The 15952-nt window shown below is 37.8% G+C and overlaps 1 protein-coding gene across 5 annotated transcripts in view; it reads right to left on the reverse strand.

Annotated features, from left to right (window-relative positions):
- The window catches only part of KCNK2 (potassium two pore domain channel subfamily K member 2), a 156367-nt gene that overhangs the window by 45799 nt on the left and 94616 nt on the right, over positions 1-15952 (reverse strand). For all 5 annotated transcript variants that reach the window (XM_053658165.1, XM_053658161.1, XM_037159537.2 and 2 more), the window contains exon 4: positions 1847-2007. In XM_053658165.1, the coding sequence (XP_053514140.1) occupies positions 1847-2007 (161 nt within the window). The remainder of the gene's footprint in view (positions 1-1846; positions 2008-15952) is intronic.

Consider the following 15952-nt stretch of genomic DNA (forward strand, 5'->3'; position numbering starts at 1 on the left):
ATCAAGTTCGTCATGAATGCACTTTACCTCCAGATCTCCTTTTGAGATTAATCACCATACATTTTTCATCTCTAAATCTGCCCCATCTACTGTGAAAACCATAGGTCACAGCCCCACACCATAGAAGAATTACTGAACTTGGGAGGATGAAAATATTTCTATCCAGAAATAAAGATCTATGAAACCACAGAATGGAAAGTGGAAATAAAAGTTTTCCTAGCCTGCCATCCATATCACATATCCGAGAGTAAAACAAATCTCATTTGTAAAGTTCTCAGAAATGTTTCGTACTAAATGCTAAATCATGTCTGCTGGACTGTAATCACTAATAGGGCACAGGATTTGTTTTATACAGTGATATACAGGCAGCATGAAAAATATTACTCATGCTAGAGTCCTCAAAGAACAACTGCTGACCTTATTCACTGACTCTGGCCCCACTATGGCATGGTCAGTCACCAGGTTAGTGACAGGCAAAAGAAAAAAGAAAAATAAGAAAAATATTACCCAGCATCCCACAGGCACCTAAAACTCTGCTGAATAAATGAACAATTAGGCACTACCAAGTTTATGCCCCTAACCCCACTTCTCAATTAATATGAATACAAACTATTTTTAATATCAATATCAGAAAAGTATAATGCTATAAAAAGATTAAACTTCTGTTTTGGAAAAACTATACCTACCCCATTCTAAATATTTGAGAGTGAACCTTGAATTTACAAATGAAATATAACTAATGCTAAAAACTGGAACTATAGTTTAAACTGGAAAACAATACTCAATAGTATTTCATCCATAGAGTTAAATGTAAAATGCTTTGTTAAAATGTTTGTGAAAATATAAAATACTATTGAGTAACAAATAAAATGTATTTGTAATAGCGACAACAGTAGTAATCATTTGTAACCCCATTCCTAACACAGTCATTTCCATAATTATCTTCAAGAATAGAAGTTTATAATCATGATGATACTATTAACCATTTTTTACTCCAAATTCTAGTTGAAGCATTTTCATTTTATTTATTTTTTTATATTGAACCTCTGTCCATGAACATCATGTATATTACTGTAGGTTCTACTGAATTACATCCCTTAGATAAATTTCTATAAATGACATTACTGAATTAAGTTGTATAATCACCTTCATTGTGTTTGCTATATATTACTCTCTCCTTCACAGATGGGCTTACAATGACACCAGCAATGACCAAGGGTACTGAAGTAACTTTTTTAAAAAAGATTTTATTTATTTATCTTTAGAGTGGAAGGTAAGGAGAGAGGGAGAGAAATATAGAAGTATCGTTGCCTCTCATGCATCCCCTGCTGGGAACTGGCCTGCAACCCAGGCATGTGCCCTAACTGGGAATTGAACCATGATCCTTTGGTTCACAGGCCCACGCTCAATCCACAGAGCTACACCAGCCAGGGCCCAAAGTAACTCTTAAATAATGAGATGTTGTCAGTCTTAAGTAGCTACGTTAAGCTTTAACCTATATTATATCTGATTCTTATAGTAATACCTCATTATCAGTATCAATATTCACATTAAATAAATGACAAAATAGAGAAGAGAGGAAGGAGACAATATAGCTGAAAAATCTGAACTTGTGACTCTCAGATTCCTACCTTTTATGCCTATTTTAGGGGTGTTCTCATGAATTCATTTACTCACTCAGGTAAGTATAAAAATAACTACATAGTGCTAATACTAATACCTAGAAATTGTCACAGAAAATCCGATAATGAATGTCTAACTGTATATTTAGAAGCTAATAGAAAGAGTGTGATATTTTAAGAGATTAAACAATAATTACAAGTAATTCAAAGTCTCGCATACTTACAATAAACGTATCTTCCACTTTGGCAATTCCTTTTCCAAATATGGTCCCTAGTTGATCTCCAACTCCAGCCAACAAAAAGCCAAAGAGGGGGATTCCCAGTAAGGCATAGATGATACAGAATATTTTGCCCCCTTCTGTGCGAGGTGAGATGTTTCCAAACCCTAAATACATTAAAAAAAAGAATTCAGTTGTTTATAAGAGTAATAGTCTAAAACACATGACTTCAGGGTTGATTCAAAAATTTCTAAATACTCTATCAGTCATAGATTCCAACTAGTTAAGAATCCCTTTGCTTTATATAAACTTTTAGTATACATATTTTTATAATATATTTTATTGACTATGCTATTAATTGTCCCATTTCTCCCCTTCACTTCTCTACTCCCTGCACACCCCCTCCCATCCACATTCCCCCCTTTAATTCACGTCCATGGGTCATACTTGTAAGTTCTTTGGTTTCTACATTTCCTATACTATTCTTACCCTCCCTCTTTCTATTTTCTACCTACCATCTATGCTACAATAGATGACTGAAATGTTTCCTTATGAGTATTTATATTAAAATATACATAACTTTTAATATATTTTAACATAAAATACTCATAAGCAAACATTTCAATCATCTACTAGGTATAGCAATTGTTCCAATTAAACTAAATAGTGGAAACTAAAGGGGCGACACAGCAATAAAGCAAATATTTCCATTCAATGTACTTCTGTCTCTCTATCCTGACAATCTTACTGGCAATTAGGCTTCCATTGCCATCTACTGCAAAGAATGTATTGCTTTAATGGGCTAAGATTTGGTGGTGTTAACCATATAGTTTCTCCTCATAATGTTTCTTTCTCCACCTTCCCCCTGCTCAATTTGGTGTTTATTGCTAGTCAACCCATCAATTGAGGGTTTTCTTTTAATGTATCTAATTTTCAAGAACATTGCCTTTTTTCATTACCCTGCTCTTCTTCCATGAATATAATAATTATATTCATTTCTTTGTGGGGTTTTTTTTTGGTCTTGTACTACATATTAACTCAATTCCTTGAGAGAGGTCCTATGGTTCCATCATTGAGGTGAATTTCCTCAAGTGTTTGTGAACTCCTGGCCATATTTTCACCCTTGTAAGCACAGTCCAATGCTACATTGGTTAGTGTCTGTGGCTGAAATGTGTTTGGGATGGAGCATCATTTCTGTACCCTGTCCAAGAATAGAACCTAACAACTTCAACCCCGTCCGATGTTCCAACATCAGTAAGTGAAGCATCACAAACAGCAGATCCTTGTCAACTCAGCAGGGTGGACTGTTTTGACAGGAGTTATCTGATTTTTCCAGAGAGTCCTGCTAAGATCCAACACTGTTCTCTATTGCCTCTCCAGCTAAATAACTGCATGGCTTGAGGAAGGGCAGGCATCCAAGTTACCCTATTCCATCCCATTTTCTCACTCTGAGCAAGAGGATGAATATCTTCAGTTACATCCATAAGAAGTAACCTACCGCCCGGAAGGATCAAGATCAAAAATACAGAAACAACTTTTTTAATGTTGACTGTGGCATCACTATAAATAGGGTCTGTTGTTTAAAATATGAAAGCCTAGCTGTGGAGGGCTCCATTTGATCTACACCATGGAAGTTAAGAGGGCACAAGGAACAAGAACTCCAAGTTTTCATCCTTACTGGCTCGAATTCAGCCCGGAGGCTACTGGAACAGCTTCAGATAAGCTGGCAGAGAATTTCCCTAGGAAGACTGTTTACATCACCAATAAAATGGCCCCAAATCCAAAGAGCATTGTAGATATAACATCTACCTTTCACTGATCAAACAATTGAGACCATCCCTTGTGGCATCATTGCCATACTGCATTTTTACTATCTCCATACCAAGGTCAGCAGAAGGAAGACAGAAGGGAGTAGGGATGAAGGAGACTGATGGTTCCTTCTGCTTCCTGTCCACATAGTTCTCTCGCCATCATTATGCTGAGCTCTGTGGCTGCACCTGTGCCCCAGGAACATCATGCCTCCCTCAATCACCCCTCCCCAGCACACTCAGAGTGACCCAGCAGTATTCTGATGCCTACAGATCGCCACACGTTTTCCTGGGTGATAGAATCAAGTGGCTTCTGTAGGAGAGAGATGATAGTTTCTCATATTCTCTTCCCCTCTCCTCCCTGTATAAAGATAGAGTAGATTACCCTCCGCAGTTACCGCATGTTCTAACCAGTCAACAGACAATGGTGAAATGACTTGATTCTGTTAATGGATTTATGGGCCTCAGATGAACGGTATCCATTGACTAAGCCTCGGTTTGTCAAACTTTTAAAATATTAATCTCTGTGACTGTCTGGACTTTCTGGCCCTTTTCCCTGGCCAGTTGGCAGTATCTTTGTTGCCTCAAGGTATGACAGACTTATAGCAAGAAGAAAAGAAAAAGAAATAATATTAAGTTTTGTTTTTTTTTTAACTCCTAAATGAATGTTATTCCCCTCAAAATGTTCCTCCTTGAGAAAGCAGCTATTAGTTTATGATATGGCATATGCATAGCAAGAGAAGTTCCAAGGAGCTTGAGGACATAGGGCAGACTGAGGAAGGGTGGGGCATGGCCTGCGAGGAGGTGAGTTAGACTGAGACCAGAGGAGGGCGACGGTGGTTGGGGCCGGGGGAAAGGATAATAGGAGGGGTTCAATGGTGCACCAGAGCTGGTTTGAATTTCAATGGTTAAATTTTAAGGAATTTTGCAAGTTAGCTGACTTCACATTCGTAGCTTGAAATCAGCTATAGAAGAATATATTTTACATGGCAGAAATTAGTAGGCACTACAATATACGGCTTTTCCTCCCTCTACCACCTACTATTTACCAATACATCGCAGCATAAAATAGAGTCAAATGTGAGACTGTGCCATTCATTTGGATGGAAGCCAAGCCAATACCTGTAAGCCAACTCTTGGCATTTACATGAGCACATCACACGGAATAGCCATCATCTCTCTTTCATATCACTTTCAGGGAAGAGCCTTCTGGAGACAGCTGCTGTGAAGCCACTGCAGGAAGATCACTTAGCAGAAGGCTCATATATGCCACCCCATCTGAACAGTCTCAAGAGGACAGTTCATTTTTTGACATAATTTATTAAGACTACAGATAAATAATGCTCTCTTTCAAGCACTGTAAACATTTGTAGTTATTTAATTATTTGTGTCAAGTTAACTAAACGAGGAAGCCATTAGACTGGAGCAAACCCAAAGGTAAGGTAAGCTAGTAAATGCTCCAAGGTTAAGAAACCAAAACCTATGAACAACCAATCACAAAGAACCAACTAGGCTTTCCCAAAGAAGGCAACCCCTTAAGCTACAGCCAATCAAAGAATGTCCTTCCTTTGTTTCCACATCTTCCCTATAAAAGTCTTCCTCTTCTCCTATAGGTGGATCCCTTCTAAATACTTGTGGTTTGGCACAGCCCAATTCAAACCTATTTTTGCTCAAATATACTCTTAACAATTTCTGATGTGCCTCGGTTTACCTTTTAACATTTGCAACAGTCCATTTAATGTCTATCTGATTTATTTTATGTAGAAATATACACATTTATTTCCAAGTAGCTTGCTACTTACTATAATTGACAACCAATACATATTTCTTGACATAAACCTCACGATATTTTAAAAAGAGGATAAGGATAAAGAAAAACATACACATGAATATGATTCTGTAGAGGAACTCATAAAAAATTAAAAAGAGATCCTCCATTAATTAATAAACTTACTACTTTGCAATCAAAATAATCATTTTTAAATATTACAACTTAATGAAGTGATTCTAAAATTCATCTAGAATAAAGTGAACAATAATAGCCAATAAATATTTAAAAGGAAAACTAATATAAAGTTTACTTCCAAATTAAAAAATTGCTATCTATAGTTTTAATTAAAATTTCGTGGCAAATTCATAAATGAAAACAGTAGAAACGCTGGAAAGTTTCCCCAGCATGTAAATGAATTTAATATTTGATAATATAATATTTCAAATCAATTTAAAAGTTGATTATTCAATAAATAGTAATGGGGCAAGGAGCAAGCTCCTTGGAAATAAATCATGCCCCCACTTCGCTTATATACTAAATATTATCAGATAGATTAAATTATCAAGTATTTTTTAAAATAGGATCATAAAATGTTACTAAGACAGGACAGTAGTTCTGTAAGCGTAACTCCCAGGGCAGGACCATAAGGAAAATGAGAGATAAACATGACTACACAGGAACGTGATGATGCTGTAAGTGGGATGAACAGCAAAGCCACTGTGGAAAGGCCCACATTTTTGCTGCAACACTGAAGAGAGAACCGAACGTCCGGAACTGGTTCTCCCAGGCTTCCTCCCGAAGCGGCCTGACTTTGTCATGCTTGGCTTGTGATTTGTCCTGATTTAGTCTTTCACCGTAATTATTTAACCTTAGATTGTTATTTCAGTATGTACCTGTTGCTGGAAAGCATCAAAGATTCACAATGATAAATTAATAGACCCAAAATACCTTATTGGTTGAGTGTCCTTGGGATATTTACTGAAAGCCAGTCAAATGGCCAACTTTCATAAACGAGTTCGGTTCTAATGAAAAATGTCAGGCTCACCTGTAATAAGCAATTCTTTTGGATAAAAGTAGCCTCTCTCTCTCTCTCTCTCTCTCTCTCTCTCTCTCTCTCCCTGCTGCCCCCCCCTTTCCCCCTCTCTTCTCCTCTCTCAAAAATCAGTAAAATAAAATGCCTTATAAAACACTGGGTTGGCATAATTTTGGCCTCATGTCATGGTTACTTTGACCTCTGAAAGAGCCAGCCTTCTGGAAAGTTGCCAAGTTAGATCCATTCATTCAAATGCTAACATTATGTAGAAAGTAGAACTGCTCTCAAAATGCAGCCTTTAAGCTTGGAAGGTAGAACAGACCCAAGAAGAACCTTGAACTAACTCTACACCTGGACAACTATATTCATGTATTTTATCAGGAAATTCAGCAAGGACCCAAGTGTAAACAGTGAGGAGTAAAAGGAAATGAAAAAGAGAGTAGAATATAAACCATCCTACTAAACATGAGGCTTCTAAACAAAAGTCCATAACTAAAGCAACAGCTAAAAACAAATATAATCAGCATCTAAAACAGGAATTTCTTCCAAGTGAAAATTTTATGAAACAGACTCAACTAAGTTTTGAAAGAAGTATAGTGGAATATCCAGAGATTTAAAAAAACAAAATTTGTATTAACATTTTCAATAAAAGGGTATGAAAATATGAATGAGTCGGTTAAAAAAAGTGAAAAAATAAAAAATCTTAGAAATCAAACATATTAACTATTTTGTAAAGAAATAAAACAGATGAAGCAGGCTGATATAGGTGAGAAAAGAACCAGTGAATGTGAAGGAAGTCCTGAGAAATTCACATGGAACATGACAATGAAAAGAAAAGGGATTTAAAGCAAAAATGTAAAGGAGTAGTTAGGACACAGACACACAGAGGATTGACAGGCCCAAACAGCCAATAATATAAGTTCCAGGAGAAGTAAATGGTGTGACTTGCAGGAAAATAATAGCAAATATGTTGTTAGCTAAGAACTTTCAAGAACTGAAGACTTATGGATTCCTGTATTGAATGTGCACCAGTTTCGAATATGATACATAAATATAAATCCACACTTAGGCATATTACAGAGAAACTGCAGAATATAGAAAAAGAAACAAAATCTAAAAAGCTAGCCGATAGAAAGAAGAAAGAGATTTCTTACAAAGAACAACACATGCGCAATAATAGTCATTGGAAATTAATGGAGTAACATCTTAAAGTACTCATAAAACACAACCATTACCCTGAAATGTTATCTTTTGCTTAAGTATCAAAAAAGAATGAGGGTCTTATTTTAGCAATTTTCAGATGTACAAGGTGCAGGCAACCTTATCATCCAGGAAGACGTCACTAAAATAACTATCTAGGTAGGTGTGCTTGAGAACTTATATATTTCAGGGAGAAAAAAAAGAGAGTCCAGAAAGAAAACATACCATAGAAAAAATAGATGCAGGCACAACAAAGAGGGAAAAAAAGCCAGAAAATTTAATGAACCATTAACCACAAAACACGTACACACACAAACACATTAACACCAAAGTAAACAACTGGCTACACTATGAATAACAAGATGGATAGGAGAATGAGGAGGTTGACTAAGCAAGTTCTGCAATGTTTGGCTAAAACACTAGAAATACGAAGTATTAACTAAACTGTGTTCCAGAATAAGGAGAACCACTATCAAGCCAACAAAAGGACAGGACAGTAGGAAAAAGAAGCTCTGGCGGGCTCTCATCCAAAGTGTGGAGGTTTGCAAGATTAACTAAAGAAGTTTCAGAGCTTGGACCTCAGATACTCGAAAAGAGCTCGTTCATCAAGGCTCCCACCGAAACAATGGCGTTAGCTACAGGAAGATGTCACTCCCTGGCTGTCTCATCATCCTTTGGAATCTCTTCTGCACATAGGTGGTATTTTCAGTTGACTTCTGAACAGCCCTTATCCTTTAAAGAATAATCAGACTAGCTTGTTTCCTGTCTCTCCCTACAGTAACTTAGGTGAGTGACTCACAGATAACTGTAGTGGCAACTCATTTTGTCTCACCACTCTCCTTTAATGGCCTTTTCCTTTAATACCTCACGGATGGTCTTATAAAGACTTTCTTCTGGAGCATGTTTTTCCTAGAAGCCTGCCCTTTTCCCAGCCCCCACACGCCAGATGTAGTGCTAAACCCTTTGTGTGCATGCTTCATTTAATGTTCCCAGCCCTATGAGACTCGGGTACAACTAACTATTCCCACTGCCTGAATGTGGAAGCTGAGGTTTATTGAAGTGAAGTGCTGTGTTCAAGATTAAACATACCAAATGTTAAGGTTGGGATTTCAAAAGCAAGCATTTGGGATCCAAGCTATAGAGAGTGTTGCTCAAACTTAAATAAATGGTTTTCTCAATTATATAACCAGAGAGTATGGACCATGCCTGGCCATGCCTGCTGTTTCACCTCGTCACACTGGGAAGGAAGATAGAGATGCGTCAAAACAACGGTCTCCATGAAAATAACTAAATCAGAGGATTGTTTTGACACTTAGTTTTTACTTTAAGGGCAGACTCCCCTTTGGCCCAGAAGCCTTGTGCCTGCAGTTGAAACAGTATTTCACAATCACAAGACGGCTCCCTTGCTACCTTTAGTTGCAACTTACATAATAAAATCCTACATCACAGTTGTAAATTTGCAAATTTGAGAAATTATGTTCCTTAAGTTGTGTGTGGAATGAGTTTCCACCAAACACTTTTGCTAACAAGACATAACTGCAGCTGACGTGGAATTCCCCTGCCAAGGAACTTTGCCAATGAATGACAATAATAATCAATCTGCATATTGTTTTCTACCTTCCCCAGCTCTTTCTTCGATACATTGGTTTGCACCCTATCCGCTTTTCACCTGTGCTGACATGTGCTTGGTAAGTGGGGGGTGGGGAGGAGAGAGCGGGGTCATGAGGGCGGAGCAGGGGTAACAGTGAATTTAAATAGCACTAGATGGTCACCCACCCTCCCGCTGGTTGACAACAGCCTACCTACAGCGAACGGGACATAGAAGAAGTGACACAGTTCATCTCAAGGTCCCACTCAGGCCTCACAGGCTACTTCCTGTGTGAACACTGCATTTCTCTCTATTTGATTGCAATTGTCCAAAGATATAAAATTTTAATAAAACATGACCACTAAATGTTGGCCAACCAACTTATCTGAAGCTCAAGCCAATAAACAATAAACAGACATGTTCAAGGCGTAATGAAATAATCCACATAGAAATGGCTGTAAATTCACGTGCTATTTAGCTGCCCCTTGTTAACCGATTCTTCTCTTACCCCAAGATAACTGATGCTTTCCCACATACTGATGGAGATTGTAAGTCTGGAATCTGAGCTTCTGTGATAATGCAGCATCTGGAAATCATACTCTAGAAGGGTTTTCCTATAGGAACTTCAGTATGATTTGATGTATTCCTGATCATACTTGGCATCAAACAATAAACCATAAAAGCAATAAATTAAACTATACTATCTATTGGCAAAGATTCTCTCCTTGACCAAATTTTGTTTGGGCTGCCCTGAGCTCTCTTTTTCACTAAGCCTTGTGACCCCATGGCTTTCCTTGTGAAGTCTAATACCAGCAAGAATGTTGCTAAAGTCAGTTTAGCCAGAAATCCCCATCCTCAATATTTGATCCTTCTTGATATTTGATGAGGTTTCTCATCTGCCACCACCACCCAGGTGATATCTGATCAGCCTCAAGGGCCTTCAGCAAGAATCCTATTAGGTTATTTTAGCCAAAATCCTCCCTTACCCCTAATGTCTCCCTTACAATGTGCAATCTACTGATGCTACTTCATGCTCCTTGGTCATAAATATCCATTTTGCCTTGTTGAAGAGTTAAGGCCAATTCCTGTCCCCTTTAACAAAATTCCATTGCAGTATCCCTGACCTTTCATGACAGTCCTGAATAGAATTTGACCTATTGAACAGTGCCACTGAATATTTTTTTATTTTACACTATGAACAATAAAATGATAAAACTATGCAATACATCTACCACCAAATTACCCTAAGAGTAATAGAATAGACATCATAAATACAAATTTTCATTTTCATTTTAGAAAGCTGAATCTTGGTAGATATTAATCTGAATCGTCGAGAAATGCTATCTAGATTTGTAATATCCAGATAGCAAAGAATGCTATGCTATCTTTGATTTGTCATATTTTTCCTCAATTGCAAACAGACTCATTCAAATTTATTTTCAGGTACAGTGAGGGCAATACAGCAAAGTTGTTAAGACTGTGGGCTCTTAAGCCCAAATACTTCTGGGTTTGAATCCTAGCTTTGCCATTCTACCACTGAGAAAATTACTTAAAAAAAAAAAAATCTCTTGGTGCCTCAGTTTCTCCATTTGTACAATGTCATCAGGATGAAGTGAAATAATACACATAAAGGAATTAGTCTGGTGCTCGGCACACAGTGGGTCCACGAGTATTGGCCCCTTAACATCACTGTCTTCACCATAAATAAAGCGTGGCTCAGGCAGTGCCACCGCCACTCAGAGTAAGTGCCCACTGCTGATAGAATTCACGCTGGAAAAGACAGTGCTGCTGCTGCTATCCCCCGCCCCCCCAAGAAACATGACTGAAGGAGAGTTGAGCCAACATCCTTTTTCCTGCTCTTCACTTTGCAGATTTCACAGGAACAAAAACAGCGATTACCAATCAAACCATCCAGAATGCAACTGCTCTCAGGTCACGGAAGTTCACCCTTCGCTGTCACAGCCAGGCAGGTGCTGGCCACACGCTGAATACTGCACTCGGCTTGAGCAGCGCTGAACGCGGTAACGGGGTCGCAGCAAAGCCTGTGGTTTTGGAGCTACTACTCTGACATCCCTCATGGGATTGCTAGACAGGATCTTGTCCGAGAGGACCTGTTATTTTTCTGTATTCACAATACACAGTACCACAAAGGAGGGGGAAAGGGCATCTGAATTTCTAAAACAAAATCCCAAATATAAAAGTCGAAAGGGCCAATCGGATCCTAACTCCATCATTACACGTCTATGAAAAACTGAGGCCAAGAAAACTGAAGTATGGATGATAATTAGGTAGCATAGGTTGAAGAGATAAAACGTAAAGTTTTCGATGGTTGAGTGTCTATATTTAATACAATTTAACTTGAAATTACAGTGCAAAGAACTATGCTTGCCCTGGCTATTACTTTCAGGCAGTAATTCAAAACTCATCAACCGCTGTCACTGTGAGACAGGGGGAGGGAGGCAGTGTGACAGCCAGCCCACCTGAAAGATGCATAATTACCCAGGTCTTGAACTTGAGTGACGGCAGCTGAGGCTAGGCCACCACGATCATTGAGAGTCATCAGTTAAACTCAGTTTAAATTCAACACCCATTAGCATATTTCAGATTCATCTCTAGCCTGAGATTAGATTCCCCTGCATTCTTTGATTTTGACAAATTAAATATCTCCAAACTAATTTATTGGTGTATCTTATTTTTTAATAAGATACATTGTAAAAAACTAAGAATGTACCTTTATACATTTAAAAATTATATTCTTAATATCAGATAGTAAAGCCAAGTAGTCTCAATATCATTTCAGGTTTCCTCACATAGTATAAAGATAGATATACTGTATGCAATTTGATATTAACAAATTACTTGTGAATTTTCTAAAAGTAATGATGGTATAGTTCCTTCACCTAGAAAGGTAGAATCTTAGTACTAAGTCTCCAATCATTAGGAGAGCAAGGTGAATAGGTATCATCAGTTCAGTTAAAATTTGTGGTATAAAACATATACCTTACTCTCCTCAATCCGTGATGCAATGCAGGTCAGAGGTCACAAGCACCAACCTTGCAGCAAGGATCTGTGGGTTTAAAACCCTGTTAACACTGTATACTCACATTATAACTTAGGTCCATTATTTAACCTCTCAATACCTTTGTTTACTTATCTCAAAATGGGACCAAAGATAGCAACTACCTTATAGAGGTGTTATAAGGATGAACATTTTCGACATATGTAAAGCCTTTACAATAGTACCTAGAACATACTAAGTATATATTGTTTGCTATCCAGCCTCTCTATGCTGAATTAGGTAGAAAGAATGTGTGGCCCCCATCCCTACTCTATGTACTCTGCATCCACAGATTAGAAAAACAAATCCCAATGGGAAAAGTAATGTAGAACACAGGAAAAAAAACCATTGTTCAGACTCCCAACTCCCACTCCCAGCCTATTGTTCTGGTCTATTTTCCCTCTAAAGCTATAGTATGGTTAACACATTACATTCCACATAACTTACTTCCTTATTTAGTCTCTCACTGGTTTTCTGGTCTATTGATTTGATGTACTCCAACCACCTAGAAACTACTCAATAGTCACTCAATAAATATCTGCTCAGTAAAAGACGAGATGATTAGGAAGAGCATGTCTCTGCAAATGGCATTACTGCAAGACCCAGAAAAAATGTTTGCAAACCACAGGAGAGAATTAAACATCATGTCCATACTTTGGAGCCTACAACCAACAAAAAATGAATTCGCTAGAATCTGAAGACAAAATTCAGTAAAGAAAAAGAGGTGGATCTGACAACAGTGAAAGGACGTTAAATGTCCGATTGCAAAGCTACAATCTGTATTCTAGATAATGAAAGAGAACTGAAACAGTAGAAAGTCAAGTCAGTGTTGCAGTTTACAAAGTATTTCTGTAAAGATCTATAAAAGATCGTCAGCGGATTTCTCAAAAGAGACCTTACAGGCAAGAAGGGGCTGGAAAGAAGTACTCCAAGTCATGAAATCCAAAGACCTACATCCAAGATTGCTCTACCCAGCAAAACTTTCATTTAGAATGGAAGGACAGATAAAGTGCTTCTCAGATAAGATCAAATTCAAGGAGTTCATCATCACCAAGCCCTTATTATGTGAAATGTTAAAGGGACTTACCTAAGAAAAAGAAGATAAAAAAGATGAACAGTGAAAGGACAGCAAACTCACAGTTATTAACAACCACACCTAAAACAAAAGCAAACTAAGAGGACAGCTAGATCAGGAGTGAACCATAGAAATGAAGATCACGTGGAGGGTTAGCAACAGGGGAGTGGGAGAAGAAGGGGGGAGAAGGTACAGAAAATAAGTAGCATAGACGGTAGGTAGAAAATAGATAGGGGGAGGGCAAGAATAGTGTGGGAAATATAGAATCTAAAGAACTTGAGACACGTGGTCATAAACTAAAGGGGGGAGGGGTGGGGGAGGGGTGTGCAAGGTGGAGGGGAATGAAGGGGGGAATAGCACAACTGTAATGGCATAATCAATAAAATATATTTAAACATTTTAATTAAAAAATTAAATTAAATTAAATTAAATTAAATTTTAAAAAAAAGATTTTCCAGAATTGCAGAAAAGAATAAAGGTAGAAAAAGTTTTAAGAGTTACATGATAAAGAAAAGAGAACAGAGAAACAACATAAAAATGGTCAGTATCCCTAAAACAAAAGAAACGAAACCTGTGCCAGATGAAAAGAAAACCTCTAATCTATACAAGTGGGAGCGGGGAGGCAGTTAAGGAAAACAGGTTACCAATAAAAGGAAAATCAGGCCAGTATCAAACTCCTCCTGTGTAACAGCAAATGACAAAAGAAAAATAGAGAAATATCTACAGTTGTGACCAGAAAAGGCTGTGATCCAAGAATTCTATCCCTGATCACTGTGCAGGCAAAGGAAAGCCATTTACAAATATGTAAATATTCATTCCACTCACATTAAAAAAGCTGGCTGAGGACAAGTTTTGCAAGAGGAATGCTCATTATACCGTTAAGAAGGCATTTATACGGCATGCTGCATTCTTTTTCTCACAGTTTAAGGGACACATTTGGGATCTTGCACTGGATGACGCCACAATTTAAATGACAGCATCATGCTGTTCAGAGAAGTGAACCAAACTTCTTTTCCTTTACAAAAGTAAAGCAGCAGCCTAGTGTAACTAGCAGCCATTATAAAGGACAAGTATAATAAGTGGCGACTCTCTACGTGTTTGAAGTTCATGTTAAAAAGTCTGAATTTTATTTTTATCTTTTTAATTTGGAAAACTAATAAGCCATTCAATGACAAATATCTTATGCCAACAAGCCCACATTTATAACATCCATAAGGATCAGAGGATCAGCATGCTAAATATCTCTAAAAGTCAGTAACTGTGATATGAGAGCAACTACACCAAGCATATATAGAAAAATTACTATAAGAAAACATGGTCATATCTAGTTATTTTCATTTTTTATATATTTCTGCATTTTCTATTATCATATTAACTACATATTACCATATAAAAAAGACCTATCTATATATTATAAAATTTTGATAGATGAAATTTGATAGAACAATCATTATTGTTTAAAAATAAGCATAGTGAAAAAGGACTATTAAAAAGTGGTACTGGGTAAAAGAAAATAAATAAACATAAGTATATTTATTATATATGTTATATAGCATTAAATACCCAGTGCAGCATGTTAGTGACAACAACTAATGATCATCGAAAAAGATAAAGATGTGACATATTCTTCAATTGGAATAATATGCAGCTGCTAAAACAATGAAGCAAATCTTCAGGAAGTGATAAAATTTCCAAAATGTATTATTATGTGGAAATAGTAATGCAGGGCAGCTTTCGCTTGTATAAGGACCATGTACATATTAATTACACATATGTACACATATGCAAGGTCTGTCCCCAAAAAGTCCAACCATTGTTAATATAACATGAATGGTTCGTGTGACATCAATGTAACCTGGCAGCCAAGGAGAGTGGACTGGAATGCACATGTGTGACCAATGATGACTTCACTGTGCTAGTCCATGGGGACACCATTAGGTGAGCATGTGTGCTGTGTGGCCACTGAATTAAAAATGACTGAGCAAGTAGAGCAATGAATCTGCATCACATTATGCATTAAGCTTGAGCATTCCTCCATCAACAGAATAGTTTCCATCGACAGAAACTATTCAGATGATTCAGAAGGCTGCAGCCATGGGCAACTGGTGATTGACAGCTTCATCACAACAATGCACCTGCTCAGGCATCAGGCCCTGCGCAGACTTTTTGGGCAAAACAGCAAATCACCCAGGTGACTCAGTCCCCCTACAGCCCAGGTTCAGTGCCTTGTGACCTCTGGCTTTTCCCAAAACTAGAATTACCCTTGAAAGGGAAGAGTTTTCAGATTGTTGATGAGATTCAGGAAAATACAACAGGGCAGCTGATGGCAACTGGGAGAACTGTGTGAGGTCCCGAGGTGCCTACTTTGAAGGGGACGGGGGCATCATTGTCCCGTGTACACAGTTTCTTGTATCTTGTATCTTCTTCAATAAAGAAGATACTTTATTTTTCATGTTACATGGCCCGATACCTTCTGGGCAGGCCTGGTACACAGACGATTTCTAGAATAACAGCAAGAAGCAGTAATGGTGGTTGACCCTGCGTGGGAGATTGGGGGTCAGCTGCAGGGGCTCACCTGT

The sequence above is a fragment of the Artibeus jamaicensis genome, unplaced genomic scaffold, assembly GCF_021234435.1.
Source record: "Artibeus jamaicensis isolate MK-2021 breed Jamaican fruit bat unplaced genomic scaffold, CSHL_Jam_final contig_2170, whole genome shotgun sequence".
Taxonomy (NCBI): Eukaryota; Metazoa; Chordata; class Mammalia; order Chiroptera; family Phyllostomidae; genus Artibeus; species Artibeus jamaicensis.